This window comes from Hypanus sabinus, chromosome 3 (genome assembly GCF_030144855.1).
Source record: "Hypanus sabinus isolate sHypSab1 chromosome 3, sHypSab1.hap1, whole genome shotgun sequence".
Classification (NCBI taxonomy): Eukaryota; Metazoa; Chordata; class Chondrichthyes; order Myliobatiformes; family Dasyatidae; genus Hypanus; species Hypanus sabinus.
The window spans coordinates 34,520,932-34,534,906 of record NC_082708.1 but is presented as its reverse complement, the minus strand read 5'-3'; the positions used below and the strand labels follow the sequence as shown (position 1 = coordinate 34,534,906).

General features: G+C 40.0%; 1 protein-coding gene across 1 annotated transcript; it reads left to right on the top strand.

Moving 5' to 3' along the window:
• The first annotated feature begins 5,137 nt into the window (after window positions 1-5,137).
• rfxap (regulatory factor X-associated protein) lies at window positions 5,138-10,799 on the top strand. The gene is made up of 3 exons (XM_059964065.1): window positions 5,138-5,621; window positions 9,305-9,421; window positions 9,629-10,799. Exons 1-3 carry the CDS (start codon window positions 5,178-5,180, stop codon window positions 9,731-9,733), a joined length of 666 nt encoding a protein of 221 aa, XP_059820048.1. The 5' UTR covers window positions 5,138-5,177; the 3' UTR covers window positions 9,734-10,799.
• The last annotated feature ends 3,176 nt before the right edge of the window (window positions 10,800-13,975 follow it).

The following is a 13,975-nucleotide window of genomic DNA, read 5'->3' as shown; positions in this document are numbered from 1 at the left end:
TCAGTAAGTCCACAGAGAATTGATTGTGGATTTCTGGAAGGGGAAATTGAGGGTACATTCAGTCTTCTTCATCGAGAGATCAGCAGTAGAAAGGGTGAGCAGTTTCAAGTTCCTGGGTGTTAATATCCCTGAAGATCTATCCTGAGTCCAACATATGCAATTTCAAAGGAAAAAGTGTAGATTTCATTAGTATTTCATGAAAGACTTCCAGATTTCTACAGATATACCATGGAGAGTACCTAAAATGGTTGCATCACCATCAGTTATGGAGGGGCCACTGCTGATGGTCAGCCTCATGGGTATTAGCCTCCCCAGCGTTGACTGTATCCTCCAAAGGGTGACATCCATTATTAAAGACCCTATCACCTGATTTAATATATATATGTTTATAAAAATCTTATTGTAATTTATGTTTATTATGTATTGCAATATACTGCTATTGTATATACCAATGATATTAAATCGGATTCTAATTTGGGGTGAAGACTCTGTTCCTACTACAGTATCATCATATACCACTTGGCTGAGGTTGTCTGCTGCTAAAACCTCCTCTGTGCTGCTTACCTCAAGGTGTGATGATCGCAATACTTTCCTGTTTGGTCTTCCTTTGACTCTATAAACTGCAGGTTAGTCATTGCTACCCTCCAATTTCATAACATAAAGATTTGGAAGATATCAACTATAGCATTCACTCTCCCCAAACCACCTCTTTTAAAAACTTGAAAACTGAACTTCAAGAAATCACCTTCTATAAACATTTGACTATCATAAGAAATAATGGTGGCATTTAAAAGTTAGTCTGATATTCCTGCCCTTTGTAGGACTGTACTTTTGAACATGGAAGAGGACAGCACATGAAAATGGTCTCATCTATGTAGCTTGACATACTGAGTGTTCAGTCACAACATGCTCACTATCCCAGTGTACATCCACAGCAACCTTGTCCTGAAACAGGGGTTCCCAACCCCTTGCTTAATGGTAATGGTGAATGGTATAAACAAGGTTAGGAACCCCTGTCCTGAAAGAAGACCAATTGCGGCCTTTATCTAAATGAGGGCAGTAAGGTCTATGAAGTCCGCCCAGCAAATTGCTTATGCCTGACATCAAACAATTACCCATCATTGGCATGTGTACTTGCCTGCTAAGTGCATCTTCAATGGGGTCCTACCACCAAACACATCTTTACCTCCTCCCCCACTCTAGGTAAATTTTAACAATCAAATTATTTTGCCTGCCAAGGAACATGGGCATCATTCTCTGTGATTCCCTTGTCTATTCATCCCTCCCTATTAATTTCCTTTCAGACACTTATCCCTGCAAGTGGAAGAAGTGCTACATCTGCCCATTCACCTCCTCCCTCACCTCCATTCAGGACTCCGAACAGTCATTCCAGGTGAAGCAACACCTCTGTTTTGTTGAGATCATCTACCATATCCAGTGCTCCTGATGTGGCCTCATCTACATTGGTGAAACTGTCATTTATTGGGGGACCACTCTGTCAAGCATCTTTGCTCCATCTGCAACAAGCAAGATTTCTTGGTGGCCAACCATTTTAATTCCAGTCCCACTCCCCTTCTTATATGCCAGTTCATGGCCTCCTGTACTGTCATGATGAGGCCACTCTCAGAGAAGCAACATCTCATATTTCGAATGGCTAACCTACAAGCTGTTGGCATGAACATTGATTTCTCTAACTTCTAGTAATTTCCACCCTTCACCCTTCCCTCTTCTTCCATTCCCCACTCTGGCTCCCCTTAGCTTAGCCAACTGTTCTGGTCTACTCTATTTCTACGACTGTGTGGTTAGATTTCATAGGAATTTGAGGAGATTTGGTTTGTCACCTAAGACTTGTACAGATGTAGCTTGGAGAATATTTTGACAGGCTGCGCCACTGTCAGGTATGGGGGGTGGTGGGGGGGGGGGGGGGGATGCTACTGCACAGGATTGAAAGAAGCTACAGAAAGTTGTAAAATTAGTCAGCTCTATCTTGGGTACTAGCCTCTGTAGTATCCAATACATTTTCAAGGAGCGATGCCTCAGAGAGGCAGTGTCCATTATAAAGGACCACCATCACCTGGGAGATGCCCTTTTCTCATTGTTACCATCAGGAAGGAGGTACAGAAGCATGAAGGCACACACTCAGTAACTCAGGAACAGCTTCTTCCCCTCTGCCATCTAATTTCTAACTGTACATTGAACCCAGGAGCAGTACCTCAGTTTTTAAAGATTATTTTGGTTTTTTCACTAATTGTAATTGATGTACTTATTTTTTTCTATATTATCATATATTGCATTGTACTGCTGCCACTAAGTTAACAAACTTTACGACATATGGTGCTGATATTAAACCTGATTCTGATTCTCTTAGCTCTTTTCCCTCATCTGCCTTTCACTTCCCCTTTCTCCCACAGTCCACAATCCTCTTTTTAAATTAGATTCCTCCTCTTTCAGCCCTTTACTTTTCCACCTATCAACTCACACTTCATTTCCACTCCCCCACCTACCTGGCTTCTCCTTCTAGCTTGAACTCATTCCCCTCCCTCCACCATCCTATTCTGGCTTCTTTTCCTCTTCCTTTCCAGTGCTGATGAAGGATCTTAGTCCAAAACATCAACTTTTTATTCCTTTCCAGATACTGCCTCACTAATGGTGTGGAAGTCAAGAAATAATGATGAAATGTACTCCTAACCATGATGATCTAGCTAGCTGTCTTTGTAAACTGCGGTGAAGAGACATGAACAAGCATAAATTATAATAAGAGTTTCAGCGGTTGATCAAATTAAAGGGCAAGTAGCAAGAATGATTTATCAGGACTAGTTCTGGAGGAATGGAAAATTGCAAATTTCATTCTTCACTTTAAGAAGAGTGGGAAGCAAAGGACAGGAAATTAAAGACTGGTTAGCCCGACTTCAGTAGTTGGCAATATTTTAAAGTCCATTATTGAGGTTTTGGGGTACTTGGAATCACATGATAAAATAGTCTGATTTTAGCAAGGTTTCCTTCAGTGGCTACTTTGCCTGAAAAATCTGCTGGAATTCTTTAAAAAAGTAACAAAGGAGAGTCAGTGGATGTTGTTTGCTTGGATTTTCAAAAGGCCTTTGACAAGGTGTCATACATAAGTTTGCTAAACAACACACGAGCCCGTGGTATTACTTTAAAGATACTAACATGAATCGAAGATTTACAGACAGGCATAAGGCAAAGAGTGGGTGTAAAGGGGGCCGTTTCTGGCTGGTTGCTGGTGACCAGTGGTGTTCCTTTAAATGTTAAGGACCTGGATGATGGAATTTATTGCTTTGTAGCCAAGTGTGTGGATGATGCAAAGATAGGTGGAGAGCAAGCAAGGTGCCTACAGAAAGATCAGGACAGGTTGTGAGAATGGGCAAAGAAGTAGCAGGTGAAGTACAATGTGGGGAAATGTATGGTCATGCACTTTGATAGAAGAATAAATCCACGGGCTTTTTTTTTAAATGGGGAGAGAATTCTGAAATCAGCAGTGTAAAGGGACTTGCAAGTCCTTGTGCAGGATTCCCTAAAGATTAACTTGCAGTTTGAGTTATAGAAAGGAAGGCAAATACAAAGTCAGCCTTCACTTTGAGAGGACTAGAATATGTCCTCTCAAAATAGAGAACGTAATGCTGAGGCTTTATAAGGGCATTGAAAGGGCTGCATTTGGAGTTTTGGGCCCCATATCTAGGAAAGGTGTTCTGGTTTTGGAGAGGGACTAGAGGTGATTTATGAGAATGATGCTCGGGATAAGAGGGTTAACATATGAGAAGTCTTTGATGGCTCTGGGCCTGTATTTGCTAGAGTTTATAATGGTGATAGAGTATCTCAGTAAATCCTACCTAAGACTGAAATGCCTAAATAGACTGGGCATAAAGGGGATTCTAGGACCAGAGGGCACAGCCTCAGATTAAAAGAATGCCCCTTTAGAATAGATGTGAGGAGGAATGGCTTAAACAGAATATAGTATTAATGGTAAGACTCTTGGCAGTGTGAAAGATCAGAGGGATCTTGGGGTCCAAGTCCATCGGACACTCAAAGCTGCTGCACAGGTTGACTCTGTGGTTAAGGCATATTGGCCTTCATTAATCATGGAACTGAATTTAGGAGCCAAGAGGTAATGTTGTAGCTATATAGGACCCTGGTCAGACCCCACTTGGAGTACTCTCAGTTCTGGTCGTCTCACTGCAGGAAAGATGTGGAAGCCATTGAAAGGATGCAGAGGAGATTTACAGGGATGTTGCCTGGATTAAGGAGCATGCCTTATGAGAATAGGTTGAGTGAACTTGGTCTTTTCTCCTTGGAGCGAAGGATGATGAGAGGTGACCTGATAGAGGTGTATAAGATGTTGAGAGGCGTTGATCGTGTGGACAGTCGGAGGCTTTTTCCCAGGGCTGAAATGGATACCACAAGTTTAAGGTGCTGGGTACAGGGGAGATGACAGGGGTATGTTTTTTACGCAGAGAGTGGTGAGTGCGTGGAATGGGCTGCCGGCAACGGTGGTGGAGGCAGATATGATAGGATCTTTTAAGAGACTTTTGGATGGGTACATGGAGCTTAGAAAAATAGATGGCTATGGGTAAGCCTAGTAATTTCTAAGGTAGGGACATGTTCGGCACAGCTTTGTGGGCTGAAGGGCCTGTATTGTGCTGTCGGTTTTCTATGTTCTAAGCCAGAGCAGGGTGAATATGTGGAATTCATTGCTGTGGAGCCAAGTCATTTGGTATATTTAAAGTGGAGGTTGATGGATTAGGAAGGACGTCAAAATTAACAGGAGGAGGCAGAGGATTAATACATCAACCATGACTGAATGGCATAGTAGACTTTGACATACTGAATGGCCTAAATCGCATCTTACGCTCCGCTAACCTCTTCCAGCGTCTGGAGTTTTCCTCTAGATTCCCGCATCGGTAGTCCCCTATGCCTTCGTGAAGACAAATGCTATGATTTACAACCTAATCTTCGCTAACAGTTAGCCGCCGAGATCGCAGGCAGGGCGTCTCGGGCCACACATGTGCGCATGCTCGGCGGGAACGGGAGCGAAGCAGCGGATTGGTGCAGGTGATAGGGGGCGGGGAAAAGCGTCGCTGGCTGCGGAAATAGGCGGGTGTTTCAAATCGCGCGAGATTTACGTAGTTCCCGCATGGGGGTTCAGGGTTCGGGGCATTGGAATGAGTGCGGGAGGTAACGATAGCGGGTGGGCAGGTGGAGAGTCCGCTACCCCTCCCTCGTGTAACGTCAGCTACCATGAATTGACCACGGTGAACATGGACGAGGCTTGTGATGAAACTAATGCCGACCCTGACGGAGGGCGGGGAGCACAAGAGTCTTCGGAGAACAGAGACAGCCCCGGGGAAGAGGAGGAGGAGGAGGAGGATGAGGAGGACGACGAGGAGGATGAAGAGGAGGAGGAGGAGGAGGAGGATGAAGATGAAAGCGGCGACAGCGAGAGGGTGACTAGAAAGTGTGTGTATGAGGGATGTACCGAGACCACTACCCAAGTGGCTAAACCGAGGAAGCCCTGGATGTGCAAGAAACACCGCAACAAAACTTATAAAGACAAGTACAAGAAGAGGAAGAGTGTCCAGGCCTTGGCCAGCACAAACAAGAGTGATGTGAGGACATTTGCTCTTACTGGACTCATCAGAATTGGTTCATTGATGTATTTGTTTTGCCTTTTCGTGCTCTTTGAGCCCTCCATTGGACTTTTGAGATTTTTATTATGTACTTATTTATTTGCAGAAGACATAACTCGGTTCCACAGAAACTTAAGTTACAACATGGAATGAGGCTATTTCGGCTAAATCTGTATTGGTAGTTAGTTCAACGACTCTGACCCCTTGTATTTTTCCTTCTTTTCACTACTTACACAGTTGTGAGTACTGTGAATGAAATATCCATCCATTACTATTTTAGGTCCTGTCCTTTGTGCTAAACAGATGTCCCTCATCAGAAATGAAAATTATTTATCTTTCTAATAGGCATCTTGAGTTTCTGGTTGTGTATCATTTAAACTTATCTCTCCCATTCCAACGCTGACTTGTTTCTCATTGGCCTTCTTAAATGCCAAGGTATGGCCAAACGTGAACAAGATGAAGAGCACCTTAATCTACTTGAATAGCCTACAATCCAATGGTATGCATGTTGAAGTTTCCACCTTTTAGGTAACTCAGACCTCTGGTGTTCCTTTCCCATTCCTGGTCGACCTAGATCCACTCGTCCTATTTCCTCCTTGCCCCATTATCTCAGTTTGTTACTCTGCCCCACTCATCATGCACTTGGGATACTTCACACTAGGCCTACTATTTTAATTGCCTCCCCATGTGGTTAAATCCGCTCTTCATCTAGTTATACTTATCTTCAGACCTCAACCTCTATCTTCCTCCTTCTCCCCAGCTGTCCATTATCGCTCCCTCATCTTGGCTCATGTAATACCTTTGATCCTCCCCCACTGTTCCATCTGCTCATCAGTCCCCATTGTACCACCAGTGCAGTCAGATCCCTCTTTATACTGGCTACCTTCCCACCACACTCTCAATACTTTTACAGGGGCTTGACCAAAGCCACAATTATTTCTTTGCCTCTACAGTTGCTGCCTAACTTGCTGAGTTCCTCCAGCTGTTTTCCAGTATTTTTCATGTTCTAATTAGTTCTGTTTTCTTGTACTATTTGTACAAGTCTAGCCTGCTGGTGAGCTCTCACTATTTTGAGGCTCACACATAATGCAGTCCAAGAAGCTCAATTTGCCGATAGCTGCCAATAATTAAGCCATCTTTATTTACCCTATCACAGACATCTCTTCAGTCTTGTGCATTCCTCCTCTGTCTTCTCTCTATTAAAAACTAACTTGCATCTTTTCCCACTTTATTGTTTTTCTTACTTCAGCTGCTTTGCTGGCCATTCCCCCCCCCCCCCCCAGCATTTTCTTTAAAGTGTTTTTGTGTAGCCTGGAGAAGCTAGTGAAAAGACACATTATTTTTTTCCCCTTACTAATTTTGAGATTATTGGAGATCTCCTATGTGACCAATATTATATCTATCATCGATTAAAATGTCCTCTTCACACTACTTCTGGATGTAGGTTTTGTGCAGTTTGCCTGTTGTCAATGCCACATTACAAAAATATTTAATAGTAAAGCCAGTTTGGACATTCTAAAGCTGTGAAAGGAAATCAGATAGAGCAACAGTGGATTCTGGTTAATCGGGACAGCATTTTTTTTGGGACAACTCCTAAAACTCATTAATAGCCAGGATTCCTTTCTTATTTTTTAGGGACACCATGCTGCTTAATTGGGACAGGAGAAACTGTTGCTGAACAGTTTCTCACTAGTGTCTGTAGTGTGTAATGGTGTGACCATTAGATACTAAACTGTGCTTCTAGCAAAGATTTTAGGTGGTGTCAGTTATGTGTACTTGTGTTCCATTGTTAGTTTTGGGCCGAAGGACGCTGATTCAAAAAGCAGTGATTTTTAATAATGTTATGTTTATATTTTGACTTAAAAAAATTCAGACCCTTGCCAAGATGCCATGAAAAGATTTGACACTAGCCAAAAAAATTCCTGCTGGAGCAAATTAAAAGTCATCCACCTAACACCAGCTGGCAGAGTGTTAAAATCTACAACTGCATGCTTGATACATCTGCAAGATGAACTGTGAGAAGAATGGGCATTATGAGAGGACAGGGAACATCCCAAAAACAAAAGCGTGAAGGTAAGGATCCCGATGTTGAAGAGAACCTCATTCAATGAGTTCCCATTATAAATGGACGTGAGTGTCAGTGGACCAATGATTTTTTAAAAAACAAGTCGGAGGTGCTGGCTAAGAAGCTTGTTATGAAGATTTGAAAGCAGCAGATGGTTGGTTGTCTCTGGAAGTGTTCACACCACATTAACTTCAAGAAAGCACATGCTGAGAAGACAGTGCTGATGCTGTAAGTGGAGATACATCGAAATTTAGAAAACTCACTGACTTGCTTCATAAATTCTGTGTAGATGATGTCTACGATGCCTATGAAACAGGCTGTTTTTTTTAAAGTGCCATTCTGAACAGTTCCCTTGGCTACAATATACAACAATTATAAGGTTCAAAGAAAGCAATGGATCGCATAAGTGTTTGATTATCTGCAGTAGGTGTCTGCGTTGATTTTGTTCATTTATAGTAAATTAAAAGAATGTGGCTGTGTACACTGAGTTCCTCTGGTAAATTTTAGGTACTAATACAGTTTTATAGTACTGTAGTAGTATTGCTAATGTAATTTTTTCTCTACATTTCATTTACATCCACTTTGTAACTCAGTTAAACAGTAGTTTGTATGTTTTAATATTTTAACTATTTCCATAAAATTTTGGCTAATTCGGGCAGCTGCATAATTGGACCAAAACATACCTGTCCTGACGTGTCCCAATTAATCAGAATCCACTGTAAGTATTTGAGCCAGAAATATTATCCAACTGTTTTGTACTGTTACAGCGCATTCTATGTCACTGTTTGAGTCATTGCTTTTATAACATGTAGTTGTAGAGCATCATTTTTAAATCAATATTTTGTTTATGCAACAAACAGAATTTAAATGCAAATTTGTGTTTCAGCTAAATTACAACATGACCAGACATTACTGCAAAAATAACACAATGCTCTTGATGTACAGAAGGATCTTTGTCCTCTAAAGTGGCAACAAATAATTAGATTAATAAAGATGGCATATTTGGCCTTATTGATTTCTGGTAGTTAGTAAGTTGTGCTGCAGTTCCATAAAGTTTGGTTAGGGCATGTTTGGAGTTCTGGTCACAGCATTACAGGAAGGTTTGAGAGGTTGCAGAAGATGTTCACCTGGTTTAGGGTGTTTTGCTTTAAGTTGAGTTTGGACAAATGTGTATGTTTTACTCTGGAGCATCAGAAACTGTGTAGTGATTTGAAAAAAGTATATAAAATTGTAAGAGGCACAGATGAGTAGATGGGTGTTTTTTCCAGGATGGAAATGCTTAATTCTAGAGGGCATAGATTTAAGGTGGGAGCAGGGAATGTCTAAGAGAGATCTGTAAGGCAATTGCTTCACACAGTGGAAAGCGCCTGGAACGTGTTGTTGGGCAGTGGTGGAAGCAGATGTGATAACAACATGAGATGTTTAGGCAGGCACATGAGAAGGAAGGGGATTGAAAGATGTAGACCACGTGTAGGCAGATGGTAATACATTAATTTGGCTTCAGGTTTGGCACAGACTTGTTGATTGGGTTGCAGGACCTGTGCTGTTCTATGTTTTTGTTTGGGTATGGTTTTATTTGCTTCTCTTTGTTCCACAGGATGACACAGATGAAAGACCTGCTTCTGTTGCTAAACAGCGGCTAAGCTGTATGATTGTACATCAAGCAAGTCGTAAAGCTAGTCTTCTTGAGCAGGTTTTAAATCAAAAGAGATTGGTGAGTCTTCCAGTAACTGACTAAATTTCACTTATGCACGTACGCACTTGCAACTAATGTCTGAACTGTCACTACGTCTTAATTTTAAGTTGCAATATTGCTTCCTGCATGCCTGTGTTTGCCGGGGGTGCATAGAATGTAAATGTAGAAGAAATTCTATTATGACTTCTTAGTGAAAGTCTTTAATATTATTAATTTTAATTTTAGTCATTATTGAGAAGTCCAGAAGTTATCCAATTTCTACAAGAACAGCAACGATTGCTGAGTAACCGAGCCCTTGCCCAAAGGCAGCAGTTTCAAGAGCCAATGTGATACTTACTTTACAAAACAAATCAAGTGATAAAAGTTTAAATAATGGAAGGTAGGAATGAAGCAAGTTTGGCATTTTTTTTTGCAGAGCTTTTGCATTTCCAGTGTTTTCACTCAACTGTATAAACAATCCCATGCACTTGCTTTTTAAAAAAAAAGCAACAAGGGAAATAGCTGCTACGCCATAAAGTGCATTGGAATGTTCAACTTAAGGCACTGTATCCAATTCAAAATTCGATTAATTTACATTTTCACCAATACCCTTTTCCTAGTGAATGCTGTAGTCTTATCAGAAGGAATGGTGATAGGAAAATGGAATAATTCTCTCAGGCAGGATGCTGCATCAATGTTGAGCCATTTCTAGGTTAGGTTCAGATTCACTGCAGTTAGAAAGCTCCCTTAACCTTGCACTGATATGTAACATGTTTTATTCTAAATATTAATTGTTGTGCTGAAAGATATCTCAAGATCTGCTGATAAAGGGGGACCTTTTAAAAAAAAATGCATTATCTTAAATTGAAGAGACTAAGATTGTTTTCGTGCAATAAAGGATCCCCTTTTCTAAAAGCACAAGAGATTTTGCAGATGCTGGAAATGCAGAGTAACACTTACAGAATGCTTGAGGAACTCAGCAGGTCAAGCAGCATCTATGGGAAGGAATAAATAGTGACATTTTGGCTCAAGACCCCTTATTTGGACTGTCATGGACCCTGTTTTTAAAATAGTTATGAAATTTGGCTTAGTTTAGGTTTGACATCTTTGGAAAATTTAGTTTCTGCTTTCATACAACAGCCTTTTAACATGGTAATCAAGAAATCAATATAGATCACAGCTGTAGAGATACAATCATGTTTTTCCCATACTTCAAGCATGGCGTTAAATGTGAAATTAATGTGATTTAAAAAGATTTGAATTTGTAGCTATGTATATTACTGTTTTAAACTGTAAAACTTCAATGCAAAATTGGGTAAAATTTGAGTAAAATTGAAATTTATTTGTGGATGTGTTAAATCTTTTTTAACCATATTGTAAAATACTGTATTTAAATAAATCATGACTTTGTAATCTTTTCTGGTGTTTGTCCCTTTTGAAGAAATAAACTTAGTTTTCTATTATGATTATAAACAATTGCTCATCTATCTACAGCATATAAATTCGCAGGAAGATCATTGATTCTCTGACTGTTAAGGTTGGTCATATTAGGTCTCTGATTCATTAAAGTAAATATGACAAGTTTTTCTGATTAATACTATTTTCTCTTTTGTAATTCTGTATATCACTCATCTCAGTCTCACAGATGAGAGAAACCATGATTTTAATCAGTAAACCCATAAGATGACATGACTACTTTTTATGTGTAGTATTAAACTCTGCTCTCTGACTTGGAAACGTGTGTTATCAGCTGAGGTGTACCTGAGATTTCATTGCACCAAAAATAGCTGAGGGGAAAAAGAAACTTTTAAATAGATTCTAATCTCCATTTTGAATCAGAGATAGGTGGAGATGAGTTTTACATAATGGTAAATATTGTAATGAAATTGGAGGATTTAGATTCTGCAAATGATATGACTAAAAATGAAATTATGGTTTAATTCATGAATTTGTGAACTTGTAATCATATTTGAAGAGATAATTGAAATATTGTGAAATATTTTCATGCTAATCTACATTTCTGTACATTTAAATGTTTAATATTAACATCTGGCTCCACATCATTCTTGAGAAGCTTATAATGAACTGTAAAGAAACTTGAGTGTAGCAAAAGACCAAAGTATACAGGTATCGTGATTAAAATTCTCAAATCAGGACTCTACCCATCAAATTTCAGTGCTAATAGTATCTAAAACTCTGGATATATCATCCAGTTACATGGATATTTAAATTCAAGAAATCAAATAAATCCTAGAATAAAATTAATTAATTGTAAAAAGGGGGCTTTAAAATTCCAGTGTGAGATAAGTTTGTTCTATTTGAGTGCTTGCAACCCAAGTCAACAAGCAGACTTGTTGTTTCTAATTACAATTATTTGTAGGCTAGGATGTTGCTGATAATTAATGACTCAGACAGTTGGATCTGTTTTAGATTTCTCCTGAAACAATTCAGTAATGTGCTTTAATTGAAAATGATGACAGGATCTGGATTGACCTTTGTTAAACAGGCATGATCTTCAGGTTAAGAAATGTATACTTGGGTGAAATACAGAAGGGAAAATTGTCATCCTTGGAATGAATTCTAGATGAAAATGAAATAAAGAAAATAATAGTTTAAACAGTTCAGTAGTACAAAGTAACATCTTTGTTAGAATAACTATTTGCACATGGGGTTTTGATGTATCGTTCCTCAATATATCATAAGCTTTCTGTATCAACTGCCTATTACATGGCTTACTTGTCCATGTACCAAGTAAATAACTCATTATTTGCAGATAAACATGGCTAAATTGGGTAAGATGCAACACTTGTAATGCAAGAGCAGTGGCATTAATAAAATGTGTTATTCTGAAGAATTTTTTATCATTAATTATAATCAACCTCCTAGATAGGAGCAGCTACTTCTAGATGGAAAGTCCGCTTCTTGGGTTGTCAGCATTCAAACTGAAGATGCATAAATGTATCTCGTAAATGTATAAAGATAAATGCATAAGTGTACATTCTGCCCATCGGGCAGATGAACTTATGGTAAGATAATAATCAGTGATGTGAAATAGGGGTAACTGCTGGTGCCTACCTCATTTTCACAATTTAAAGTATGTTGGAAGAGGAGGTTGCTAGATTTTCTACAAACACAAAGGTAGATAGTTATGAAGAGTACATAGATTTCAGAGGTATAACAGTATGTGGCAAAGAGCTAAAATGGAGTATGTGAGATAATGTTTATTTGTAGAATTGCTAGCAAAATGGGGTATGCTTCAGGGATGGGGGCAATGTATCATGTACTGTCTACATTATTGATCTCATTTAAGGAAGATTGTATTAGAAACAGTTCAGAGCTTTGGTAGAGACTGATACTGGAATGGACAAGTCATCTTATGAGCAGGATTGGACAGGCTAGGCTTCTACTGGAGTTTAGAAGAATGAGAGGGGATGATTGAACAATTCAAAATCACAAGGGTACCAGACTTGGTGGATGTGGAGAGGATGTTTCCTTATGTGTAAGAGAAACTACAACTGCTTCAATAAAGACCATAAGACAAAGGAGCAGAAGTCAGCCATTCAGCCCATCGAGTCTGCTCCGCCATTTTATCATGAGCTGATCCATTTTCCCATTTAGTCCCACTCCCCCACCGCCTCACCATAACCTTTGATGCCCTGGCTTCTCAAGATACCAATCAATCTCTGCCTTAAATACACCCAATGACTTGGCTTCCACTGCCACCCGTGGCAACAAATTCCAGATTCACCACCCTCTGGCTAAAAAAATTTCTTCGCATCTCTGTTCTGAATGGGCGTCCTTCAATTCTTAAGCCATGCCCTCTTGTACTAGACTCCCCCACCATGGGAAACAATCCACTCGGCCACATCCACTCCGTCCATGCCTTTCAATATTATGTTGTCCATTAGAGACAAATGAGGCTGAAATGTAACAACATCTTTAGAACTCTTTTTCAAATGGTGACAGTAGAGTTTGAATATTTTTGAAGTAGAGGTAGATTGCTATTTGATTATCAAGTGTTGGTGCATGGCCTAGTGGGCAAGGCTTCAGACTAGTAACCTGAAGGTCACTGGTTCGAGCCTCAGCTGAGGCAGCGTGTTTGTGTCCTTGAGCAAGGCACTTAACAACACATTGCGACGTCACCGGTGCCAAGCTGCATAGGTCCAAGCGCCCTTCCCTTGGACAACATCGGTGGCATGGAGAGGGGAAGATTTGCAGCATAGGCAACTGCCGGTCTCCCATACAACCCTGCCCAGGCCTGCGCCCTGGACACTCCAGGCGCAGATCCATGGTCTCTTGAGACTGACAGATGCCACCATCATCAAGAGAGGACTGGTTGCTGTCGCTAGAAGGAAATGCAGAAATACAGTCAGATCAGCCATAATCTTGCTTAATAGTGAAATAAGTTAGAGGAGTTAAGTCATCACCTACTCCTAATATTGTACATGCATCAAGGAATTACAACACTTCAAGTGTCCTATTATATTTAGTTTTATCATTAATAATATAGCAAGTTTGGCAATTTGGTGGTGCTGGATTATCAGATGTTCCAATCAATTGTATGTTATATATTAATATACTATCATTTTTTGT